This window comes from Hemicordylus capensis, chromosome 6 (assembly GCF_027244095.1).
Source record: "Hemicordylus capensis ecotype Gifberg chromosome 6, rHemCap1.1.pri, whole genome shotgun sequence".
Lineage (NCBI taxonomy): Eukaryota > Metazoa > Chordata > Lepidosauria > Squamata > Cordylidae > Hemicordylus > Hemicordylus capensis.
Genome location: NC_069662.1, coordinates 9880914 through 9905031, shown reverse-complemented (window position 1 = coordinate 9905031; position 24118 = coordinate 9880914). Strand labels below are relative to the sequence as shown.

Below are 24118 nucleotides of genomic sequence, written 5' to 3'. Positions count from 1 at the left end.
AAATGATCCACCATCAACCATTACCATTAGGTTCCATCCTGGGACTCGCAAGCAGCCCCAAAACTGCAGATAAGGTGTGAAGGCACCAAAAGCACTACCACCGTATTCCCCATTCATCACATCTGGTATTACGAACATCACATTCAGCCTGCTTATTTCTGACCCCTTGCATATCAATTCAATCGAGCACTTGGGGAAGACAAGTAAACTGTTAAAAGAACTGCAAGTAGGATGGTCAGGATACATGCGGAATGTTATAGCTGGGTAAAAAAGTCAGCATAATGGGCGCAGAATTGCCAGGATCGGGAGTGACCCCGGTGCTTCACGCATGAAGCCCAACCCAGTCTGGCCTACCTTACGCTGGGATGGGCTGCTCGTGTGAACAGCCTCACTGTATCTGATTTGTTCCTGTCAAGGCAAGTGCTAGATTTCTTACAATAAATTTATGACCCTCTGGAATTATTAATCAAGTGTGAGCTTTTTTATACACAATATTGCCTTGTGGATACAAGCTGCGAGATTACAAAAGTAGTAGCAAAATTTTTTTATATTGCTATAAGATTAAGGTCTCAATTAATGTCCGAAATTTAAGAGCTTTTAAAGTAATCTATTCTGGATGCTTGTACATTGTTTTATTGCATGTTGTTATTAGTAATTATTTGTGTTTATTAGTTATATTTGTTACTTTGATTTTTATCTTTTGGCTGTCTAACGGCTGTAATAAAACTGACTGACAAGTGTTATTCAGGTCTAACTGTTGGTGTTAACGCCACAAAGCATGCATAGTAGAGCAAATGTGGCTTAGTAAATAAGCACAATACAGTTGCTTACAACAATATGTTACCTTCCCATATTGTAGTAGCCACTTTTAATCTATATGCTCCAGGCCCATTATTCAGAAGTAGGTCTCACTACTATGCAAGTGTAAGTTAATACAATCTAAAAGTGGAACATAGGAAGTGGCCGTTTATAGCGGGTCTGACCATTGGTCCATCTAACTCAGCATTGTCTACACAAACTGGTATCAGCTTCTCCAAGGCTACAGGCAGAAGTCTCTCTCAGCCCTCTCTTGGATATGCATGGAGGGAACTTGGAACTTTTAGCAAAAAAGCACACATATGCTCTTCACAAAGCTACCCCATCTCCTAGGAAGATAGGAAGCTGCCATATACTGAGTCAGACTATTGGTCTATCTAACTCAATATTGCCTTCACAGACTGGCAGCGGCTTCTCCAAGGCTGCAGGCAGGAATCTCTCTCAGCCCTATCTTGGAAAAGCCAGGGAGGGAACTTGAAACCTTCTGCTCTTCCCAGAGCGACTCCATCCCCTGAGGGGAATATCTCACAGTGCTCACACTTCTAGTCTCCCATTCATATGCAACCAGGGCACACCCTGCTTAGCTAAGGGGACAAGACCACAAGACCAGCTCTCCTCCCATATCACAGCCACAGAACCTGAACTGGCAGCTGATGCTTTTGGGGAAGGGGGTCAGGAAAGGTGTGACAGCCTTATCTTGAACATCTGGTTTCTTTGACAAAGGTTCTAATTATAGAGTCTGGCATAACCTGTACCCCTCTCTCTGTGTCCTCAAATCATCTGTTCCCCACTATATATGTATTCAAGAATGAAGCTCTGATTGATTAAGTAATTGTAAAATAAAACAATATATTCCATGAAATAAAGATGTTGCAATATCTTATTCGTTAGAGAGCTCAGGAGGGGAGATTTCTTTACCTGCCCCATCTACAGTGCAAGTGCACAGGTAAGGTAGCACTCCTAATTCATATCGTCTGGAGAAATGGAGTTAAAGTTCCATATAAAATAGTTTATTTGGGAAATCCATCAGGGAGATAGATAAGACCTATCATGCCTCATTGCTAGCTATCAGTCTAACCAAGGGGGAGGAGAGTAGAAACAGCAAGGTCAGAAAGGGAATGTCCTTACTGGCTGACTCTAGCCTAATGCCCCTAGTGGTCAATAGGGTTGCCGGTACAAAGAGTCAATGCCATGCGGGAGTTGCAGCTCCAACTTTATCTTGTATTCAAAGGAAAATGTTTTGAAGATGTATCAGAGCTTAAACAATTTAACTGAACAAAGGGGGCATCTTATTCATAAATCATAAGATGAAAGGAGGATATAGATAAAAGGCGTCTCAGGTTAGCCCCTCACACACAATTATATAAATGGGTAGTAAATCAGAACCGTATTGAGCAGGTTTACAAATATAAATATTTAGGCATTTCCCCCCCAATATAATCTTAACTGGAATACCCATAGGCTGTTCTCCATCCATATAGCCCGTAAAACTCTTAGTGCCTTTTTGTGCTTCTACTATTCTAAAGGAGGCCAGTATATACCTATGGCACTCCAGGTATTTCGGGCTAAGATTGTGGCTCAATTACCTTTTTGGAGCCTCACTATGGATACAGGGGTTAACAATTGAATTGGAGAGAGTACAGTTTATATTCCTAAGAGCAATCTTTGCAGTGCCTAGGTGTGTGTCATATTCTGTTCTTTCCCTGGAATCTGGGTCTTTCTCTATAGCCTGTAAAGCTTGGGAATTTACTTTTGCTAGATGGATTAAACTCTGTTTAGAGATCCGGGAATTTTCTTTTTTCCGTTATTAATGGTTGGGCTCTTATCCAAACCCTTGGCTATCTTATGTAAACAACAAAATAATGCAATTGGGACTTTCTCCTTCTGAACTACTTACTCTGGAGAATAATAAGGTGAAGGAAATACTATTCCTACGGTTGCATGACATTGAATGCCAGGAACCTATGTCTTCGGCTAACAGGACCTGCTCTCCCCTACATTTTGGGATTCCCCCCCCCATGGGAGATAGAGGTACAAATTATCTAACAACGCTTCACTTCTCCAAGTTTCGGGTTGTGTTTGCTCGGGCTCGCTTAAATGTGCTGCCCTCCTCTCTTTTGGAAAGGAGGTTCGCTAAGGATTCTTCAGCTACGGTTTTCTGCCTCTGTAGCTCTGGCCTCCTGGAAACTGTTACCCATGTTTTGTTATATTGGTCTTTGTATCAAGGTGTTAGAGAAGAACTTATTTCCCCCTTCTTTGTTAGATTACCGGGAAGGTGTGAGCTTCTTTATACACAATATTGCCTTGCGGATACAAGCTGTGAGATCACAAAAGTGGTGGCCAAATTTTTTTATATTGCTATGAGATTAAGGTCTCAATTTTAGGAGCTGTTTTACTCTTTTTAAAGTAATCTATCCTGGATGCTTGCATAGTGTTTTATTATGTGTTATTATCAGTTACTGTTTGTGTATATTAGTTATATTTGTTATTCTGATTTGTATCTCTTGGCTGGACAACGGCTGTAATAAAAATTGATTGACAACAGATTAGCGGATACTGTAGGTTTCATCTAAAAGTTGAATTCACATTAGATCTGTGGAGTAGGCCTTCAGTTATCAGCGAGTTAGGTATGGCATCAGGGAAGTTCCCACTAGGGATGTGCACAGAATGACATTTGTGTTCTGTTAAGATCTCAAAATGGAACGAAAACGCCCGGAACATTCCTTTGGAACGACCAGTTGAGATGGTTCTTCCAACCGAACAAGCTCAGAACACTTGGGACGCTCTTCTGGCCTCTGCACACATGCAGCAGCCATTAGTGTGGTGGTGCTGACAACACGAATGGCTGCAGTGCATGCAAAGATGCCAATAGAGTGCCATTTTGGAGTCCAAAATAGTGATTGGAATGCTCAGAGAATTCTGATTCAGAATCAGTCGCATTCCAAACATGGAACAGGCACTTCCTTTGAAGTGTGTACTGTTCTGAGCTCGGAACAACACTCAGAACAGCCTGTTTTGAGTCGGAACATTCTAGCTGGGAATGTTCTACACATCCCTAGTTCCCATGCTGTTGGAAGGGGCAATAAGAGGTATGGTCTCAATCCAGGATTCTAGGGAGTCGCAATATGGCATCTTACATCATATATAATTGGTGCTCTGTTTCCTTTGCAAACTTGGTGGACGAAACTTTGATCTGCAAGGTTACCGTACAACCTTCAGCACCAGCCTGCCTGAGTATTCATCAGCTGACTCTATTGACCAATTCCTGCTTACTCAGCCTATAAAGCACTAGCCTTAGAGCTCACTCTTTAATTAAGCCACTCATCACTAATATTTAATACTTAGAAGTAAAGATTTCTAGGGGTGTGCACGGATCTGGTTCTGTGCCCTCCCGGGAGGCTGGGGTGGGGTGACTTTAAGGTGCAGGGAGGATGCTCTTAATTCTTCTGCCATGTTTTCCCCTCCAGCACTGCTGTAATAAATGCTGGAGTGGGGCAGTTCTAGTCCAGCACTCTAGCCACTACACCACACTGGCTCACTATGTGACATGTGCCCCCTGATACAGGGCACACATCGGCTTCTCATTTAGTATCCAGCTCCAGAGGTGCTAGAAAGTTCTCCTCTTTCCTGCAAGGAGACAGGCAAACCTCCTAGTGCTGCATGAGCTGGATACTAAATGAGAGCCCTTTTTGCACCCTGATTAAACATCAGAGCACATGCACACCTCTCATTTAGTATCCAGCTCACGCAACACCAGGAGGTTTGGTTGACTCTCTCTTCGCTCAGAGGAGGGAGGTGATGGACCTCTTTAGCACTATGTGTTTTGGATACTGAGCAGGGTGGTTGGGTGGGTGAGGAGCCATGACTGATGAGGATTGTGGTGGTGGTTGGATCCATCCACGGGGCCAAGGGGAGCACGCGGCTGGGGTGCGATCACCCTGCCAGTCCCACTCAAAGTTTAAATGAAGGCACCTTACCTCACCTGCAGCATGTTGGTCTTTTGCAATATATGGTTGTCCTTTTCCCCACCTACCTGAGCACCAAAGGGAAATTCATCATGGCTGTGGAGATCTTCTCTCTTAGCCTCCAGTGCTGGGTTACTGGGTTGCATCTTCTTCCTTAAATGCTACATTATTGTTGTGAGGCCTCATTTGAACAAAAGGCAGCAGCTCATAAGGAAAAGACAATAGCGTATTTAATAACTAGCCTCTTTCCTCTCATGTTATTGATCTGAAGAACTTATAGAATGAGCTAGTGGAATGTCCAAAGCTTTCAACTTCTGATAATCTGTGAAAAGATCCTCTCTACTCTCTCGTCCCATTCAGATAAGAGATATAATACCATTATTATGTGTATGTAGAATGGGGCCTTCTCAACCTGAAGGATGATAGGGGTCAATTTCCATGAAGGAAGGAAAATGCAGACATGATTCTGTTATTGTTGTGTCTTGCTGTCGGCTGCTGATCCTGCCTCTCGTGAGACTCTGCGAGAGGCGGAAAGGCTGTGGATCAACTTTATCTTGTTCAGATGGAATTTGGGTGTGGTATTGAGTGCGCCCCTACACCTTGCCTGCTTCTCAGCCTCTTCCCAGCCATTGCTGGACACCCATTATGGGGACCATCAGGGAATTTGACCTTCCGCACTTCTTGGCCATTGGATGGTTCGATTTTCTCCCTCATTCAGCATGGAGGCTTAACATTTAATTCTGATTTGTTTGTAATTCATTTATGCCATCACAACTTGAAGGGTGCCATCGTAACTTGAAGGTCATCTGGATGAAAGAAAGTTGCTAGGCTGGTAAGGTGGCTTGGAAGGGGTCAGGAACTCTCCTTTGCATTTGAGAATAGGCTCTGCCACAGACTGTGCGAGATTTCTGATGAAACATTTGCATAAGGAAGGACTGGGGCAAACTAGTCTTTGCTTTGGCCTTTCATTTCATCCTTGTGGTGTTCGCCTGGCCTGTAGCTGAACTTCCAGCCAGTTATTTTAGGGTTGTGGGTGTGCAGTTTTGGATGATAGGCCCATTATCATCCTTTCAGTCTGCCGGCAGCCATACTAACCATAGAGCTGGGTGGAAGGAGAGTCCTGGAAGCTAGGAGGTATTCCCCATGGAGGGGGATATTACCTGAGTTTGTTTCTGCCATCTAGCTACCCACGTGAAACCTGTTGTAATGCCTGGACAGTTCTTTCTTGTTCGATAAAGTTGTGGGCAGACATCCCATCTGTGCCATTTAGACATAGGATTGTGCCCTGCCTCTTTCTTGATCTCAGTGCAATGCAAGTTCTGTCTTTATGAATAATGAAAGCAGGCTTGCGTAATATATTGTTGCTGTTTTCCTGTCTTCATGCCCAATCATTTGTGACACTTTATGAATAAGCCAGCCATCCCCGCTGCCTCCTTCCTTGCCTGTTTCAATAAAGATTATTTGTTGCATTTCAATCTTCCTGATGGTCTAAACATGTTACAGGAGGCCTAGGGGTCACATTTAGCTCCAGCAGATTCTCATCTCCTCCCCAGTATCATAAATTATTACAATATGTATCTATCTATCTATCTATCTATCTATCTATCTATCTATCTATCTATCAAACCTTTATCACAATAACCATACACGGCAGGTCAATATTACTCCAACCTTATGGTGGAGGAAGGTTGTAACAATCTGCTCTCTTTTAGAAAGTAATATCGACTCATTTAAAAAGGTAGTAAGGTCATTCATACTACCATAAGGTCTGGGGCTGGGGAAAAGGCTGGATCCTACTTACCTTCACACACACTCCACGATCTGGGGCCCAAAAAAGGCTCTGCCACCTGCGCACCCACACAAGCAGTGGGACAGCAAGTGAATCTTATATAATGGTTCTCCTTAAGCCCTGTAAAAACGTTGAATTATGCACTAGTTATAACCTATCTCTTTGTGAATGTATAGACAGCTACGTTGCATGGGCGTAGCATCCCTTGGTCAAGGGAGTGCAAATGCCCTGGGCCCGGAGGGTCAAGGGGCAAAGAAGGGCCCCGCCCCCCGCCCCCGCCATTACCCATCTCATTCCCCAGCCAGCACACCAGCTTCTCTCGCACCTGCACAGTTTGCCTTGGAAGTTTCATTGCAGGCAGATCCTCTTGCAATTTGATTTTTTTTTTCACACTAAACAAGATGTTTAGCGGGAAGCAGCAGAATCTCCCACCCGTGCTGCAGCCTTTTGCTGGGAGGGGACACACTGCCTGCCTGATCAAAGCTCTCCTGAAATCCTGGGTGGCTCCCTCATTGTTTCCTATGGGCAGCTCCCCACTGCACACTGCAGGAGGAGTGGCTAGGGTGGGACATGGCAAGGCTGAGGGAATAAATGGCCATGCATGCAATGGGTCAGAAAGGCTCTGGTCCTACCTTTCCGATTCATTGAGAAGCTTTGTTGGTGCAGAGTGTCTGCAGGCAAATGACTGAAATGTGCCAGGCCCCTTTGCATGCAGTTTTGATGGGGGGCAGGGGTTGTTAGACTGGTGTCATGGTCCCTCATGGAAATCCCAGCCAGTCACTGACAGGGCAGGGTTTAATCAACAGCAGCCATAGCAACAAGTTCTACTGCAGCATTTATTTAATATCCCTGAGACTCAAACTACAGTGTGTGTGTGTGTGTGTGCGCGCGCGCGCACACAAGGACTACATTTGGGAGGAGTTACTAATATTAACCCTTTCACTGTGCATAAGGGTGGGAAAGTGCTGCAGAACCTGAGGCTTTCAGTGTGTGAATCCTGCGCTCTGCCACTGAATCATGACCCCTCCCCAGGCAGCAGAATCCATTCACGATGTCTCCTCAAGCGAAAAGGCTGAGCCTGCTGGGCTTCTTGTACAACAGAGCCTCTTCTTCATCTGCACTCCATTGCCATCTGTGGCAGCGTCTCATTTGCCAGCCTGCCCATCGAGAAGCCAGTGTGCAAAGAACCTTCCCGGCCAGCCACCACCATGGGCAAATAGAGGGGGAAGCATGGAGTGGTGGGGCTTGGAAGTAGAGGGTGTGGCTTCAGTTCTGGGGCACACCAAAAAACCTTGTCCACAGGGCCTGGGAGCCTCCCGATGCCACTGCTATGCTGGCAGGCAGGGTGCAGTCTATGCTTCCTACCACTATTCCCTTTAAGGTGCATGTGTGTGCATGCACACCAACTTCCCAGCCCCATACAGAAATTTCTGCTGGGTGTGCAGTCCCTGCTGGGCCCCGCCACCACAGCACTCCATTTCCCCCTCCCCAGCCGGGAAGATTGCCAAGCTTCTGCCCCCTCTCCCCAGCCGCTGCCTCCTTCTCCCTCCCCCTCCCCAGTTCTGGCATGGAGCTGCCAGAGGAGGATGGGAGGGAGGAGGATGGGAGGCAGTAGTAGCGGGTCCACCCCCCACCGCAGCTCCCTGCCACAGCCTAGACGGCGACCAGAGCTGGGGGAGGGGGGGAGGAAGGGAGGCAGTGGCAGCTCCCCCAGCAAGGGAAAAAAGATAAAGTCACAGTATTGCAGTGCAATAATAACAAATTACTCTGTGTGTGTGTGTGTGTGTGTGTGTGTGTGTGTGTCTGTGTGTGATGTGCGCACACTGCCTCAATGCTGCCACCCAGGACAAAACTCTTTCCACTCGATTTAAAAAATTAGAGGGTACACTGCTTCCTACCATTATTTATCCTGTTCAGATCAGATTTATATCAAACACCATCAGGTTGTTGATTGATGAATTAGCTCTATCCTCAGAGAAGCAAGACCCGGGCGCTATAATTTCTTTAGATGACAAGAAGCCATTTAATATGGTCCATTTGGGTTCTTGAAACATGTTTTGATCAAATTTGGATTTCATCAAAGTTTTTTTTTTACTTGGGCTACTATACTATACATGTCTCACTGTTCACAAAGTATCACCAATGGTATATTATCCCCCTTAATTAGGCTAGGATAGGGCACACATCAGGGATGTCATTAATCTCTTTTTTCAATATGTTGTTAGAACCCCTGCCTTGTGCTGTTAGAGACTCAGATAATATAAAGGAAATTACACTTGGTGGGACTGAGCACACGTTGATTTTATATGCAGATGATATTCTATGTTATATAGATAAACCTCTCAATTCCCAATCTTATTTCCATGGTGCAACAGTTTGGTAATGTATCCGATTTTTCCACATATCAGGGTAAATCGTTTTTTATGACTGTAGCAGATTTACCCAGCCTTTGTCTCAAAGCAAGCCCACATGAGGGAAAGAAAAATGCTGAATCATCCTCTCTTTTGCTTTCACCCACAAAGGCTGTTCCTTTAAAACTATTCTGTTTTCCCAGTAGCTCAGTCACTGCCACCACGCCTACTTTTTAACAAAATTTAATCCCCCCACCCCCAGTGTGGGAGAAATTCCAGCGAACTCTCCTTCTCCTTACTATTGGAAAAGTACAAAAAAAAACCACCTTCCACGTGCAAGCCTTCACGTGATGAGAAAATCTGGTAGAGTTGCTGAGCAATCAAACTTGAGATGTGTGTTGCTAGAGTTGCTGAGCAATCAAACTTGAGACATGAGTAAAATCCCCTTTCCTGAGTTAAAAATCCACTCAGAGGCAAGTAAAATGCAAAGAACAAAAAAAAGACGAAAAAACCCTTTATTCAAAATACTACAGACTGCTTCTGTCTGAGGCTTTCTCGGTTTTTAGTTACAGGTAAAAGAAACACTCAGTAGCTGCAAGAATATTTCAAAAAGCACACTCAGATGATATTGGGGGGGCACACTTTAAAAATTGTGGTTACCCAGTTGCAAAGAACATAGATGTAAGAAAATACAAGAGTACCTTTAAAACCTCATAGAGTCTTTTACAACACCCTAACTGGATAGTTGGGTGCAGGCTATTGTTTCTTAGCTTAGTTACATTACAGATAAAACACCATAGAACAGTTGTAAGGATATGAAAGGCACACAAAAGCAAAAATAAGTTTCTGACGCAAACTGACTAACAACCTGTTCCCTAGTCTGATCCTTTCCCCAAAGCCCTGGCTTCCTACATGAACTCACCAAAGCCATGGTAGAGAATTCAAGTTTCCTGCTTTCCCCCCGGATCTGCAGAGAGATTTCCCTGCAGCCAAACCTCGTGGCTGCATCCTTCTTGCTCTCCCAGCCTAACTTCTTATGAACAAATAAAGTCTCCTCTTCCTGCCTCATGGCCCTCTAGGTCCCACCCACCATGTGCTGAGTGGACAGGGTACACTTCTGGTTCCATCTTTAGAGGAAAGGAAAGGCTGTTACTGGCTGATCTTTACAAAAGGCTTCTCCAAAAACTTTCCTGTCTTTCTAGTAGTTTATTTGCTGCCACCACACCCAAATATTAACAGAGTTTAAACCCTACCTGGGCTTGGGTGGAATCCTAGGGTAAACTCTTTCCTCTGCTTTTAGAAAAGTACAAAAGCCTTCCATGGCAAGCTTACACGTGGTGAGAAAACGTGCTAGCTGATGAACGATTAAATTGAGGTTTGTTACTCTGGTGCAAGAGTAAGCTAGTCCTGGTGGCGGTCGCTGTGCACCTCCTCTCCTGCTCACCAACCCGAGCAAGCGGGTGTTTCTCATGTGCAGGGCAGGCAATGTGGTGACACCCCATCGCTCCAGGCTGGATCCTAGCTTGGTGGAGCAGTTGGTTTTCCTCAAGGTGAACCTCCCCCTGTTGGGCTACCCCAAGCTGGAAGTTGAGCTGGGTGAGTGATTGGTCCATGGTTTACCAGGAGCCGTGGTGTTGGTCTCCTGCCTGGCAACAACTTCCATTCAACCCTAACCTTCCCTCCCTCTTTCCTAACCATGCCATGTCACAGCATGCTGCACAAACACTAGGAGAGGGGGGATCCACGCAGAGCATGGCTGTATATTTGTAAATGTTTCAATTTGTAAGTATGTAAATTTGTAAATGTGTAGATTTGTAAATATGTAAATGTTTGAAAGTGTACATAGGTGACTTTTGGGGGAGGCAGGCAGTGGGGGGGCTGTAAAAGTGTAAATTTTTAGAAATGTAAATATGAGAGAATGTAAATAAGAGAAAAAGTAAAACTGCAAATGTGTAGAATACAAGTGTAGAAATGTAAATATGTATATGTGTAAATCTGTGAATATGTAGAACTAGATGCTGTAAATGTGTAGAAGTGTTGTGCAGATGTGTGTCCAGGTGTGTGTGTGTGTGTGTGTAGGTTTTTGTTGTGTGTATGTGTGGTGGACAGGTTTCTTTCTTTTGTGTAGATAGTGTTTTGGAAGCTTTGGGTTGTATAGATAGTTAGTGTGTAAATAGCTGTACAAATTAAGATGTGTCTGTATATTTCTATAATGTGCATATAGGCGCCCTTTTCTTTTCCCCTAGCATGCACACACACGCTCCAAACACTTATTCACTGCCAGTGATGAGTCAGTGGTCTGGTGCCACCATGTGTCTGTGGCTTGTGGCCTCCAGCAAAGATGTGATGGACCTGCCGGTCTGAGGCAGATTTTCCTTTATTGTGGCCACATGCAAAAAGAGAAGAGAAGAAGAAATCTCAAGGTGTGTTATTTTAATTTTTTATTCAAAAGTGGTGTGTTTTTGACATTAATTTGCCTTGCCCTTTTTCTTTGCTGTTTGTGTGCTAGCTTGGTTTTGCTGCCTTGAGCTGTCTAGTGTGTCTTGCTAGGTGTTTGTGGCTGCAGTCTTTAGTGTTGCTTGGTTTTCTTGGTTTTGCAGTTGTTCAGTACTCTCTAGTGCAGGCAGGTCTGTCTTTGTGCTTGTTTTTTTAGTTTGCAGCTTGGTGTCTTTTTAGTTGTGTCACTCTCTGTTGGGTTGTGGCCTCCTAGGGGCATGAAACTGGGTTGATGTGGTAGGCACCCATGGGTGCCAACTACCACCCAAACATCAAAGCAATCAGACACTTGTTTGATTTTTAAGAGTTTTTTTTAAAAAGATTTGTCATTATTTTTGCCATAGGAAATAGTGGGGATATGAGGTGGCCCAGCTGGCCCTTTCCCACCCTTGGGAGTTGCACAGGCACCCCAAAGCAAGTCTGAGGGTAAGGCACATAAGGAAAAATTGGATTCTTGGTTGCTTTGTACATTGTTTTTCTCATAGGGATTCATTGAGAGAACTGTCAAACAGGCCCAAAATTTAAAAAAAAATCCAAAAAAGAAAAGAAAAGAAATACACCCCACCACCCTGGGGATTGAGGGGGGAGTTATTGTCCTATGTGCCTCACCCCCAAACCCGCTTTGGGGTTCTTGTGCAATCCCCAATTGGGGCAGCCTCAAATCCCCATTATTCCCTAAGGCAGAAATGAAAACTGAAAAATGGAATTATTTTTTTTAAAGACCATGAACCCCACACCCCCAAACTGAACTGGGAATGTGAGTGTTTGGGTGACAAAATCAAACATGCCCAGTCTGGTTTGGGTCCAGTCCCAACTTGAACAAAACTGGGCAACCCAGTTTTGTGCACACCCCTACCCCCCCGGTGGTTACATCCTATTATGTTAAGCTGTGTTAAGGGGTTTCTTTTCTTTTTCTCTTTTCTTATTTGTTAGATTTAAATGTATCATTATCATCCTTGATTATGTCTATATACTGTAACTTTATTGCAATAAAGGAGGAGGAACACCTGGCAACACAGATTCTAAGCAATCCATAAAGAAAAATAAATTCCCTCACATGTCTAACTGAGTTGGTCCTAACTTCCATGCCTTCCCATTTCCCCAGCAGTTCCCAGCCTGCTGCTTCCTCCGGGGTCTCCTGGGACAGACCAACTAACAAACCAATGCTTTCTCCTCTCCAGTAGGTGGCTAAGTGTGTAGTTCCCACTAAATCCTCTGAATTGGTCCTTCTGCTTTGAATTTCCCGGGCTTTTTTCCTTATTAGGAAAGGCCCACCCTCCCAGCAGTTGCTCTAAGTGAGGCCTAGTCCGCCCTGAAAGCCTTCCCATCTCTACAATGTCCTATGAATTACACATTATAACGTTTATTTTAGGTTCAGAATCATATCATATCTGCAGGGTTCCTCTGCATTTTCAGTGGCCAATCATTAAGCAATTTTATTTGTTTGTTTGTCTGTTTATATCTATATAAACTGCTTTGGGAACTTTTTTTCAAAAGTGGTATATTATAAATTTTGGTCACATTTGTATTTGTATTATCACAGTACCATTTCTAGTTGAAGCATATCCATTGCAAGTTAGATCCCATCATAGGGGTTCATTCTCAATTCTCTGCCCCATTTACAGTTCCATGATCAAGTAGCTGCAATGTAGTGTGAGATCTGACAAACATATTTACTTCACCAGTCCTGGATCTGATGATGTAACAGGGGACAAAACATGTTTGCTGGATGATTATCCTCTCCCTGTAATTATCAAAATTACTAAACTTCCCAACCAATTCCGTAGTAGTCTTAGGAAATATTTATGGGGTGGGTGGGTGGGCGTGTTTCAACAATGTGATATGAAATTTGTCTTAAAAACCTACACAGAGTGAAGGACAAATATGGTAAGGAACTAGAGAGAAGCAGAGCTCCATCCATATCACTGATCAATGGCTTTTAGCTGGCACCCAGCGCTTGTTTTTGATATTCTTTGGAGGTTTAGGACAAATCAGCCTTCTGTACCACTAAGAATGGGATTGATCAAGTCAGCTGCCATTCAAAAGAGGTTCTTCAAAGGTTGGCGATGCTAAAACTATTGGTGCAGGGAGACGTCCAGATCCACAGAGCAGCTTTGACACCAGAATGGTAGAGTCTGTGATGTTGGTGCTGCTACTGCTGCTCCCTCCTCTTTCATGCAAAATAATTCCAATTAAATGCACTGGAAATGATCCCCTTCATATTCCACACAAGTGGCACCAACCAGGTGAAATCCTCATTGGTGGGATGGCATCACATGTCCAGTATATCTTCTGCAATTTTTTGTTCAACCAACACCCTTCACAGGAGATAGATGACATTCCATTGTAAGGAGTTGTTGTTGTTGTTGTTGTTGTTGTTGTTGTTGTTGTTGTTGTTGTTGTTGTTGTTTAGTAAATGAGCTATAATTTTGTTCATCTTGGTCTTTATGTTTGAGTCTTCTTCGAGCCTGTTCAAGATACAAAATGGTAGTTGATTTGGAAAATGAAAGGCACAAGCACCATTTCATATTCACTGATCCCACATGGGCAGAACACTTTCTAAATCATTACTTCTTATGAGCCGGTTGGACTTTAACCACATAGTTACATATTGTACAGTGCCCCACTGATCCAAGAGGTACATGTGCTGGTGCCATGTCTTTCAAAACCCCATCTTTTCTAGCCTACACTGGAAGTAAATTCAGAGATGCTCTGAGGCTCCTATAAACTGCATCAGCACAAAAGTGACACAGAAGCATTCCCGTTATGAATGATGTGGAAATCATCGCTTCAGCACTGGCATGATGAAATGAGCTTAGGATCTCTCCAAGCTCATTTCCACTGTGGATGGGGTTTGGAATCACAAAGAGCCAGTTCATGCAACCCACTCTTGAATCAGCAGGCTGCAGTGCAGTACATATGCCACTGAGCATTTCCTATTTTAAAAGTGGAGTTGGAGGTGGGTTTTTTCCTAATTGTATCAAATTTGGACACACCCAGTCACATGCCTCTTCTATGCAGAAGTATATTTCAGGAGTGTGCCATTCCTGAAAAGGGGGAGAAGAACAGGAAAGAAAAATCTGATAAGTCATCTAGTAATCAAAAGGCAGCTGTTCTGGACTGCACAGGAGGTTAAAAACTGCTTGACTCTCATAAACAGATTAATTTTATATATCAGAGCAAATGAGTCAGCCCTAGGTATACCCATTCTTTTCTGAGTTTAAAATGGAGGTCCATGAGGCATACATATTATAGAATGGAATTCTGCCTGTGCTTAGCCTTAGTACTTATTTTATCACCCTTACCTGGAGCATTTCCAGACAAGGCGTTTAGCTCACTTCTCCTCCAAAATGGAGTTAACCCCAAGGTCCCTGAGAGCTTTCGGGGAGCACCACACACACGATCTGTGTTTTTCATTGCATGCTAGAGTGTAGCCCAATTTATATCCAGAGTTTTAAAAATCCACGTTTTCTGCCCCCCCCCTTTTTTTTTTTTTTTTGCAATTTTGAACTCAAAATAAAGACTCACAGTAAACCCACAATAAAATCTGCTGCGTTCCTATGCACCTGGTTGCATTTCACACATTTTCTGCTTGTTTTGCCTTCTGACATCTTACTGGTGTTTATATTTCTTTGCTAAGCAAGGTCTGCCCTGGTGTCATATGAATGGGAGACTACATGTTTGAGCACTGAAAGATATTCCCCTCAGGAGATGGGGCTGCTCTGGGAAGAATATCTGCATGCTTGCATGCAGAAGCCTCCAAGTTCCTCCCCTGGCATCTCCGATATAGGGTTGAAACAGACTCCTGCCTATAACCCTGAAGAAGACGCTGCCAGTCTTTGTACACAATACTGAGCTAGATGGACCAATTGTCTGACTCAGTATATGATAGCTTCCTATGTTCCTATGTACTACTTTACATTTGTTCCTTATAATCAATAACCTCCAGCTACAATTTAACATAACAATGTCGCAGTGAAAGTAATGAGATGAGATGCATGTTAATCATGTCTTAACTTCTAACAATTTCCTTCTCTTTAGTGAGACTTAGTCATAACTGCCTGTGGGGTAATCCCTGAGGTGGAGTGGGTCTCCATGGGTAAATGAGGCTAGCTTCATGTCGGGGCTTCCCCCGCCCAGGTGTTGCTGGGATGACCCTATTGAGCGGGGGAAGAAGTAGACACCAACACACTCATCTAGAGGTGTTCATGCTGGACCCGGCAGGGAGATGTGGCCTTGCCATCAAGAGATGGCTTAGCTTCGCAGGATTAGGAGTGGTTCTTGTGAGACCTCAGGGCAAGATCTCATGAGATTTGCCCCAGCCATCAGGAAGTATAGAATGGAGGACTGGTGGCCAGTGATGAATGGATAGTCCAGGAGGATGGCTCGGTGTGGAAGGAGCCTTGGGACTCTGACTGAGCTTTGGGTGTAGCAACACTAGGGTGGGGCTGGTGAATGGTACATGCCCTGCCTGTAACCTCAAAATCTCCCCCGGCATAAAACTAAGGCCGCCTCAACCTCCTTTGGCAGCAGAAGGTGAGTGACTATACTGAGAGCCTGACACTGCCTTTGGAGGATTGTGCCCTATCCTTGCACTGGCTATTATCCTGACGAATGCTGAATGTTTGCAGCAAACAGATGACCTGATTTAGTAGTGCAGATGTACAGGGAGGGATGATTTGTATTGATTTCCCCTCCCTTGAACTGCTCCATGCAACCCAGAATTATGTCACTGTGGGCTGTGCAACCTTCAGGAATATATTTCCAGGTTCCAAAGAGTGCTCCTGATGGAGGTAGGATCAGCAAAAACCTCCACTGCACACCTGAATCCACACTTGCAAAGTGTTGCCAGTGCCACTGTGGCTGTGTACCGAGCATAGGTACATAGATAAGCATTAGTCAGCATGTCAGCCAGTCATCTTACCCTTAATCCAATTAGAGCCTGATCATCTGATAAAATGATTTCATGAATTCTGTCATTCTTCCTTGACTAATACAACCCTTTATTTTGTAGAGTGTTTACAAAGTTTTACCAGCACATGCTGGCCTTGGCATTTGCTGTCCATGAAATCAATGGAAATCCCCAGATCTTGCCCAATGTCACTTTGGGGTTCCACATCTATGAGAGCTACTCTGATGCAAGGATGGTCTACCGCAGCACCCTAGAGCTTCTCTTCAGAACACACAGATTTGCCCCCAACTACAAATGCGGCACCCAGAAAAACCTAATTGGAGTAATTGGTGGCCTTGATGCTGATACCTCCTCACAAATGGCAGACATCTTAAGCCTTTACAAGGTTCCACAAGTAAGATGTGGGTGTAGCCTACATGTAGGCTATGGTGTTTTCCCAAAGCACTACACATAACTCACTCACCTCTTCGTTTTTGGCATCTGTTTCACCAGACTATGGGAAACACCTATATTGGGTAGCAGTGATATAGGAAGATGCTGAAAGGCATCATCTCATACTGAACAGGAGATGGCAATGGTAAACCCCTCCTGTATTCTGCCAAAGACAGCCACATGGCTCTGAGGTTGCCAGGAGTCGACACCAACTTTACGGCACAACTTTACCTTACTATTGAAAAATAAGAAGGAGGGGAAATATGTGGAGTTGTACTGGTGTCACTTGTGATAGATTTGTGGGTATTTATGCTCAGGCTGCTTTTCCTATTGATAATCAACTTGATCTCTTTTATACTCACCTCCAAGATATATTTTTGTGATGCCGGGAGTAACATTTTCTAAAAGAGCAAAAAAAATGTAGATGGTTTCAATTCCATAAGCATGTATATCGCAAAGATATACTTGTGAAAGAGTAGTAATATTTTGTGATTCTGCATAACATGCATTGAGATCCCTCTTGGTGAAAAAAGGGTAGACATTAAGCAATTAATTGAATAACACTAATAATTGTATCAGTGTAATATTCCTGGCCATACTGATGACTTTTATCTTGATCTCTTGCTGTCCAATTTTAATGCTATAATTTCTAATTCGGTGATCAAGTTCTGCTATATTGTTTGCAAATCTCGAAACGTATATATGTGATGGTATCTTGTCTGGTCAATGACCGAAATAAAGTGATTCTGATTCTTTGTATTAGTGAATAAATAATATAGTTTATGAATTTATTTATTTGTGTGTAAGTTGCACTGAAATTATGAACATAGATTTCAAAGATGCTTGAGCATGACTAACGTCTCTGGATTCAGGTCAATGTATGAAAGAACCCTCCAATTTCCTCTGAATAACGTGTTGCCATTTTTATTTTTAAAGATTGCCTATGGCTCATTTGAATCAACAGTAAGGGATGCAACCAATCGCCATTTATTTTATCGAATGACCCCCAGTGAGGCTGTCCAATACACAGGAATCATTCAGTTACTTCTTCATTTTGGGTGGAAATGGGTAGGGCTCATCACTACGGAGGATGATTCGGGAAAACATTTCTTGAAGGGCTTAGAGTCAAAGCTGTCTCAGAATGGAATCTGTTCAGCCTACACAGAAATTGTACCAAAAAATCTCCGTTTCAATAACGTAGGTGAGATTGTCATGGACTTTGTCAATAATATGCCAGTTTTCATGAAGAATAAAGCCAACACTGTTGTTATAAATGGAGATACTTCAATGATTACATGGCTGGCCACTATGATATGGGGTAAAACATTGATGTATCTAACAGATTCTGAATACCAGGAGAAGAACTCCACAGGAAAGGTGTGGATTACAACAGCCCAAATTGATTTCACATTAAGTCAGTTTCTAAAGAGTTTTGATATACAAACATTCCATGGTGCCATTTCCTTCACCCTTCACCCAAAGAGGCTTTTACAGTTCCCACACTTTCTTCAAGATATAAACCCTTTACAAGCTAAGGGAAATGGTTTTATTAAGAATTTCTGGGAGCACGCATTTGACTGTATCATGCAAACTTCTGCTGTGTCAAGAGATGCCTTTGATAACCTGTGTACAGGGGAGGAAAGGCTGGATCATCTTTCTGCACGCTTTTTTGAAATGAGCATGACTGGCCACAGCTACAGTATCTATAATGCTGTCTATGCTCTGGCACATGCCTTACATATCAAGTACTCATCTAGGTCCAAGCACAGAGTGATGGAGGAGAAGGGCAGCAGGACATCTTGGAATGTAGAACCTTGGCAGGTAATGTCTCTCCTCACTGTCAAGGTCATGAGTGGAGGGCCATACATTAAAGGAACATGTAGTCATCAGCATGTCATTGACTAGAAAATCTCTTTATACAAAATAGGCAACCTCCATTCCCTTGTCATCAACTCATATCCCTTCCCTTCCTTGCCATATAATGATTCCACAAAAATGCAAGATTTATAACTGCATTTCTCTTTCATGGGCAATTTGTGGAGTTGCTTCATCAACACTAATTTACATGCTGCCAATCTCTTTTCCATGCATTTGGTACCTACAGTGAAATATGGACCAATGTGATAACTTTTTTACTGTTAATTCACTACATACCTAGAAGTCATTCACACAATCCAACAGCTTTGTGGAAGCAAGGTAAGGCAAAAACCTGGGTAGAAGGGAATGTGTGGAAGCAAGATAGGAGGAAAACCTGAATAGCTTTTTTTCCTACCTTGCTTGCACACACAGCTCCCAAACCTGGATAGAACACAGTTTGCGTTACTGTGAATGACCTCAAAAGGTTCAGAGAAAGGAAACATAATTCATCCCAGAAAGTTGTCTGATATATCTCAGCAAGAATATTCCAAAACTAATAATCAAATAATAACGAAAAAAAATAATCATGTTGCTTCTTTTCCTTTTCCCACATAGCTCCACTCATTGCTGTGGAGAACCTCATTCAACAACAGTGCTGAGGAAGAAATTCGATTCAATTAACAGGGAGAATTAGCAGCTGGCTTTGATATTACCAACTTGGTCACTTTCCCAAATAACTCCTATGTCAGAGTCAAAGTGGGAAGTGTGGATCCACAGGCTCCTCTAAACAAAAGGTTTACTATTCATGGCAACAGAATCCAGTGGCATAAAGACTTCACTCAGGTGCGGCAATAACCTCCTTCAAAATGAATTGACCAAATTAATGGCCATTCACTGAACTAGAGGGATTTAAACCTTTGTTAGAAAAAGTTTTATCTGCTTTTAAATTTAAACTGCTAAAACTAAGTTCATCATGTAATGTGTAATTAATGCTTAAAAATCATGTGATTTTTCAAGTAAACAATGGCTGGCACTTCTAGGCTGACTTTTCCCAGTATATTCCATCATGAAATGGAAGAGGGGAGGTTTTTTTACCATCTTCCCTTCCCGCTGCAGACATCTTTTCCTCCCAAAATGATGAGTGGCCTCACAAATTGACCATATTTGCATGTAACCCAGTTCCGCAGGATCAACCCCCCTCCCCCTGCTCTCCCATACAAATATGGATGTACTGGAGAGCTCCCTCTCTGCAGTCAGTGAGACTTCAGAGAGGAGAGCAAACAGGCTGGCTGGGCTTCCTTCTTGACTGAAGGACAGCCATGGCAGCCAATAGCAGCTGGAGCTAGGGAGGAATTTTCTCCCTCAAACTATGGTTACCAAACAGCAAGACAGCTCTTTCACATTCAGATGCAACTCTGGCTCTGCTAAGCCGGAGGTACAGATGGTGAAAATCACGACAGACCACAGGTACAAATTGGAGTCCGGGGAGGGAAATTGCAGGTCCATTTTTGGTTGAAACCGAGGTACACATATTTTAACCACAGGCCCCTTCACTTCCATTTGCATGTTATGTCCAAATGTGGCCACTATGTGGCAAGTAAGGTTGCCACAAAACTTTGGTTCCTGGAGTATTGCGTAAGCTCAATATGTGCCAATATTGGGCATGTCCTCTGAACCTGCCAATGTTGACATGTCCAATTCTACTTGCAATTCCAAATCCTAGATTTGAAGTCAGTCACAGATATTGGGTTTAGAACCCCAAATAGGGTAGGTTATACTGACATTTGGTGTGCTTGGATGACATGCCCAGTGTCAGGACAGCTGTCCCTACACTGGAAGATTGGCTCATGCATATACTCTGAGAACTGATGGTTTGCAGCAAATGTAATTTCCACATTATGTCTGAAGCTGCCCTGTGTTCCAGAAGGTCCCACAGTCCTCAGGGTTAAAGATTTGGAAGGCATAAGTGACTGCAGAGGGAAGAGATGGTAGAAAATTCCACCTTCTCCATCTGTGACAGAAAACACTGGTGCATTCATGTAGCTTTAATCCAGAAGTTGGCCAATATAAAAAGGATCATAACTAAATTTTTAAATAATCATGCAAAGGGTGAGTGTCCTATTACAGAAAGGCCTTCATGTAAAAACTGCCAACTACATCTAGGACATGTCTGACTATTATGGACTGGTGGTTTTCAGATCATCGGTATTTTATCCCTCATGTCTTGTTTCTAACATTCTCAGAAGTATCACTCAAGCCATTGATATTTCTCCAAATATGGAGAAATACATGTTTTTGTATCATGTTAGGATACCTCACATTCCTTCGACAGACTGTGCCATCTTAGTGCTCACAGACATGACTATTTTATCTTTCTTCACTGATCATATCTAAAGTAAGAGTTCTGAAGGATTTTCTCAGTGCTAACATTCTTTTGTTGAAGGATAGGTGCCTCCACTCTCTCTGTGTAATGATGAATGCCGTCCTGGCTCCTGCAGGAAAAAGAAGGAAGAGGTTAAATTTTGCTGCTATGATTGTGATCCGTGTCCAGCAGGGAAAATGTCAAACCATACTGGTAGGAAACACTCTGTTCCATTCTATTTATCTAGTGAAATGTACAGATGGTTTTGTGAGAATTATTGTAAGATGAGTTAAAGGGTGAAAGATCCAGGTTTTGCCACTTGAAATTCATAATAAAGTTCTCAAGTTGTGGTACATTTGGAAATCTGCTATCTGTCAGAGGAACAACGGCAGCGTTTGGTGACTTCTTGGGCTTATTATTTTTGGGAATCATTATGTAAAGTTTAAAATAAGATTATGTTCCTCTTTTAGACATGGACTACTGTACCAGTTGCTCAGAAGATCAGTATCCAAATAAGGACCGAGATGAATGCTATCCCAGAAAACCAAGCTTCCTTTCCTTTGAAGAAAGTTTAGGAATTACTTTAACTTTTTTGGCTATCCTCCTTTCTCTAATCACAACTCTGGTGCTAGCAATCTTCCTTAAGCAACGGCACAGTCCCATAGTCAAAGCCAACAACGAGAGCCTCTCCTACGTTCTCTTAATCTCTCTTCTCCTTTGCTTCCTCTGCTCCTTGTTATTTATTGGAGAGCCTAAACCCATGACCTGCCTCCTCCGACAAACAGCTTTTGGCATCATCTTCTCCACTGCTGTTTCTGCTGTTTTGGCCAAAACCGTTACAGTAGTTGTGGCTTTCATGGCCTCCAAGCCAGGAAACATTTTTAGAAAAGGGCTGGGGAAAAGATTGGCTCATTCTGTCCTTTTGTCCTGTTGCCTTGTTCAGGTAGGCATATGTGCATTTTGGTTGGGTTCATCTCCCCCATTTCCAGATATGGATATACACTCCCTGGCTGAAGAAATCATCCTGGAATGCAATGAAGGGTCTGTCACCATGTTTTACTGTGTCCTGGGCTACATGGGCCTTCTGGCTATTGTCAGCTTCACTGTGGCCTTCCTAGCCCGGAAGTTGCCAGACACTTTCAATGAAGCCAAGTTCATCACCTTCAGCATGTTGGTCTTTTGCAGTGTTTGGCTTTCTTTTGTTCCAAGCTATCTGAGCACAAGAGGAAAGTACATGGTGGCTGTTGAGATCTTCTCCATCTTGGCTTCCAGTGCTGGGCTACTGGGATGCATCTTTTTCCCCAAATGCTACATTATTGTGTTGAGGCCTGGTTTAAACCAAAGGGACCAGCTTTTGTGGAAGAAGTAATAATATAGCAAGTAACTTCCTTTTGCTCTCTTACTATTCTCACTGAAAGAATACTGAATGAATGGGCCTGTGCCAATACTCCACTTGGGTCACATCTGCACCTCTCACATATCCCAAAAATATAATGGTTATTATATATATGGAAAGCTTGGAATGTATGAAAAATGCAGGCTCTTCCTGGGAAGGGGAATTAGTCAGGTGCTTTGGGTCATCATGAGAACATAAGAACAGCCCTGCTGGATCAGGCACAAGGCCCACCTAGTCCAGCATCCTGTTTCACACAGTGGCCCACCAGATGCCTCTGGGGAACCCACAGGCAAGAGGTGAGGGCATGCTCTCTCTCCTGCTGTTACTCCTCTGCAACTGGTATTGAGAGGCATCATGCCTCTGAGGCTGGAGATGGCCCACAGCCACTAGACTAGTAGCCATTGATAGACCTGTCCACTATGAATCTATCTAAGCCCCTGTTAAAGCCATCTAAGCTGGTGGCCATCACCACATCCCATGGCAAAGAATTCCATAATTATACATGTCCTGTGTGAAAAAGTACTTCCTCTTGTCTGTCCTAAATTTCCCGACCTTCAGTTTCATGGGGTGACCCCTGGTTCTAGTGTTGTGAGAGAGGGAGAAAAATTTCTCTCTGTCCCACCAATGGGGATATCAACATCAATATGGATAAAGAACACTGGCTGAAATGATCCACCATCAACCATTACCATTAGGTTCCATCCTGGGACTCGCAAGCAGCCCCAAAACTGCAGATAAGGTGTGAAGGCACCAAAAGCACTACCACCATATTCCCCATTCATCACATCTGGTATTAAGAACATCACATTCAGCCTGCTTATTTCTGACCCCCTGCATATCAATTCAATCGAGCACTTGTGGAAGACAAGTAAACTGTTAAAAGAACCGCAAGCAGGATGGTCAGGAAACATTCAGAATGTCATAGCTGGAGAGCACCCTGGAATAGCACCTATGATTGATCTTAATTCAGCATTTCCTGGTTCAGTGGAAACAACATTGAAGTGTGTTTGTATAGAAGCATAAAGTTAAAATGTGGAAGTCCTGCTTGTGTCTTTTGATCAGTAACTGTAGATGAAGACCATGGCATGTGTTTGTGTCAAGACTGAAGGATCCCCCAATCTTTTTATCCATCTTGTAGGATTTCATACTTTAGTGTCTTTCTTAGGAACCATTGGAGATATAATGAGGGAGTCAGTCACTGGTCAGTGTTAATGTAGGAGAACCTATGGATGTTGGTGTTGCTCACCAAGACTTAGGAACCTTGTAGTCCATTAGATCTAGATTTGAGGCTGGAAAAATCCCCATAGAAGTAGTTATTGCTTTACAATTGCGAATGTACATTTTATTCCAACATATTAAAGATATTGAATGGAAAGTAAAGTTGTGCTGTCGATTCCTGGCAACCACAGAACCATGTGGTTTTCTTTGGTAGGATACAAGAGGGGTTTACCATTGCTATCTCCCATGCAGTATGAGATGATGGCTTTCAGCATCTTCCTAAATAGCTCCTGTCCAATATAGGTGTTTCCCATAGTCTGGGGAACATAACAGTGGGGTTTTGAACCAGGAACTTCTTGCTCCCTAGCCACGTTACTTCCCCGTTGCACCATTAGGTGGCTCATATAAATGTACAATGTACAAAATATTTTGTACAGAGCCAGCATGGTGTAGTGGTTAGAGTGCTGGACTAGGTCCGGAGAGACCCGACTTCAAATCCCCATTCAGCCATGAATCTAGCTGGG

At 43.3% G+C, this 24118-nt stretch overlaps 1 protein-coding gene across 1 annotated transcript; it reads left to right on the top strand.

Annotated features, from left to right (window-relative positions):
- Positions 1-244: 244 nt before the first annotated feature.
- Positions 245-22349, top strand: LOC128329730 (vomeronasal type-2 receptor 26-like). The gene is made up of 5 exons (XM_053261343.1): positions 245-264; positions 16432-16723; positions 17698-18582; positions 21067-21193; positions 21451-22349. The coding sequence occupies exons 1-5, from the start codon at positions 245-247 to the stop codon at positions 22347-22349; spliced, it is 2223 nt and encodes a 740-aa protein (XP_053117318.1).
- Positions 22350-24118: the final 1769 nt, after the last annotated feature.

What these genes read in the sequence shown, in the direction of transcription:
- LOC128329730 (XM_053261343.1), top strand. Translation starts at nt 245, where the DNA reads ATGCGGAATGTTATAGCTGG. An exon ending in GGAATGTAGAACCTTGGCAG is followed by an intron (nt 18,583 to 21,066) that starts GTAATGTCTCTC and finishes GTTGAAGGATAG; the next exon opens with GTGCCTCCACTCTCTCTGTG. An exon ending in GAAAATGTCAAACCATACTG is followed by an intron (nt 21,194 to 21,450) that starts GTAGGAAACACT and finishes TTCCTCTTTTAG; the next exon opens with ACATGGACTACTGTACCAGT.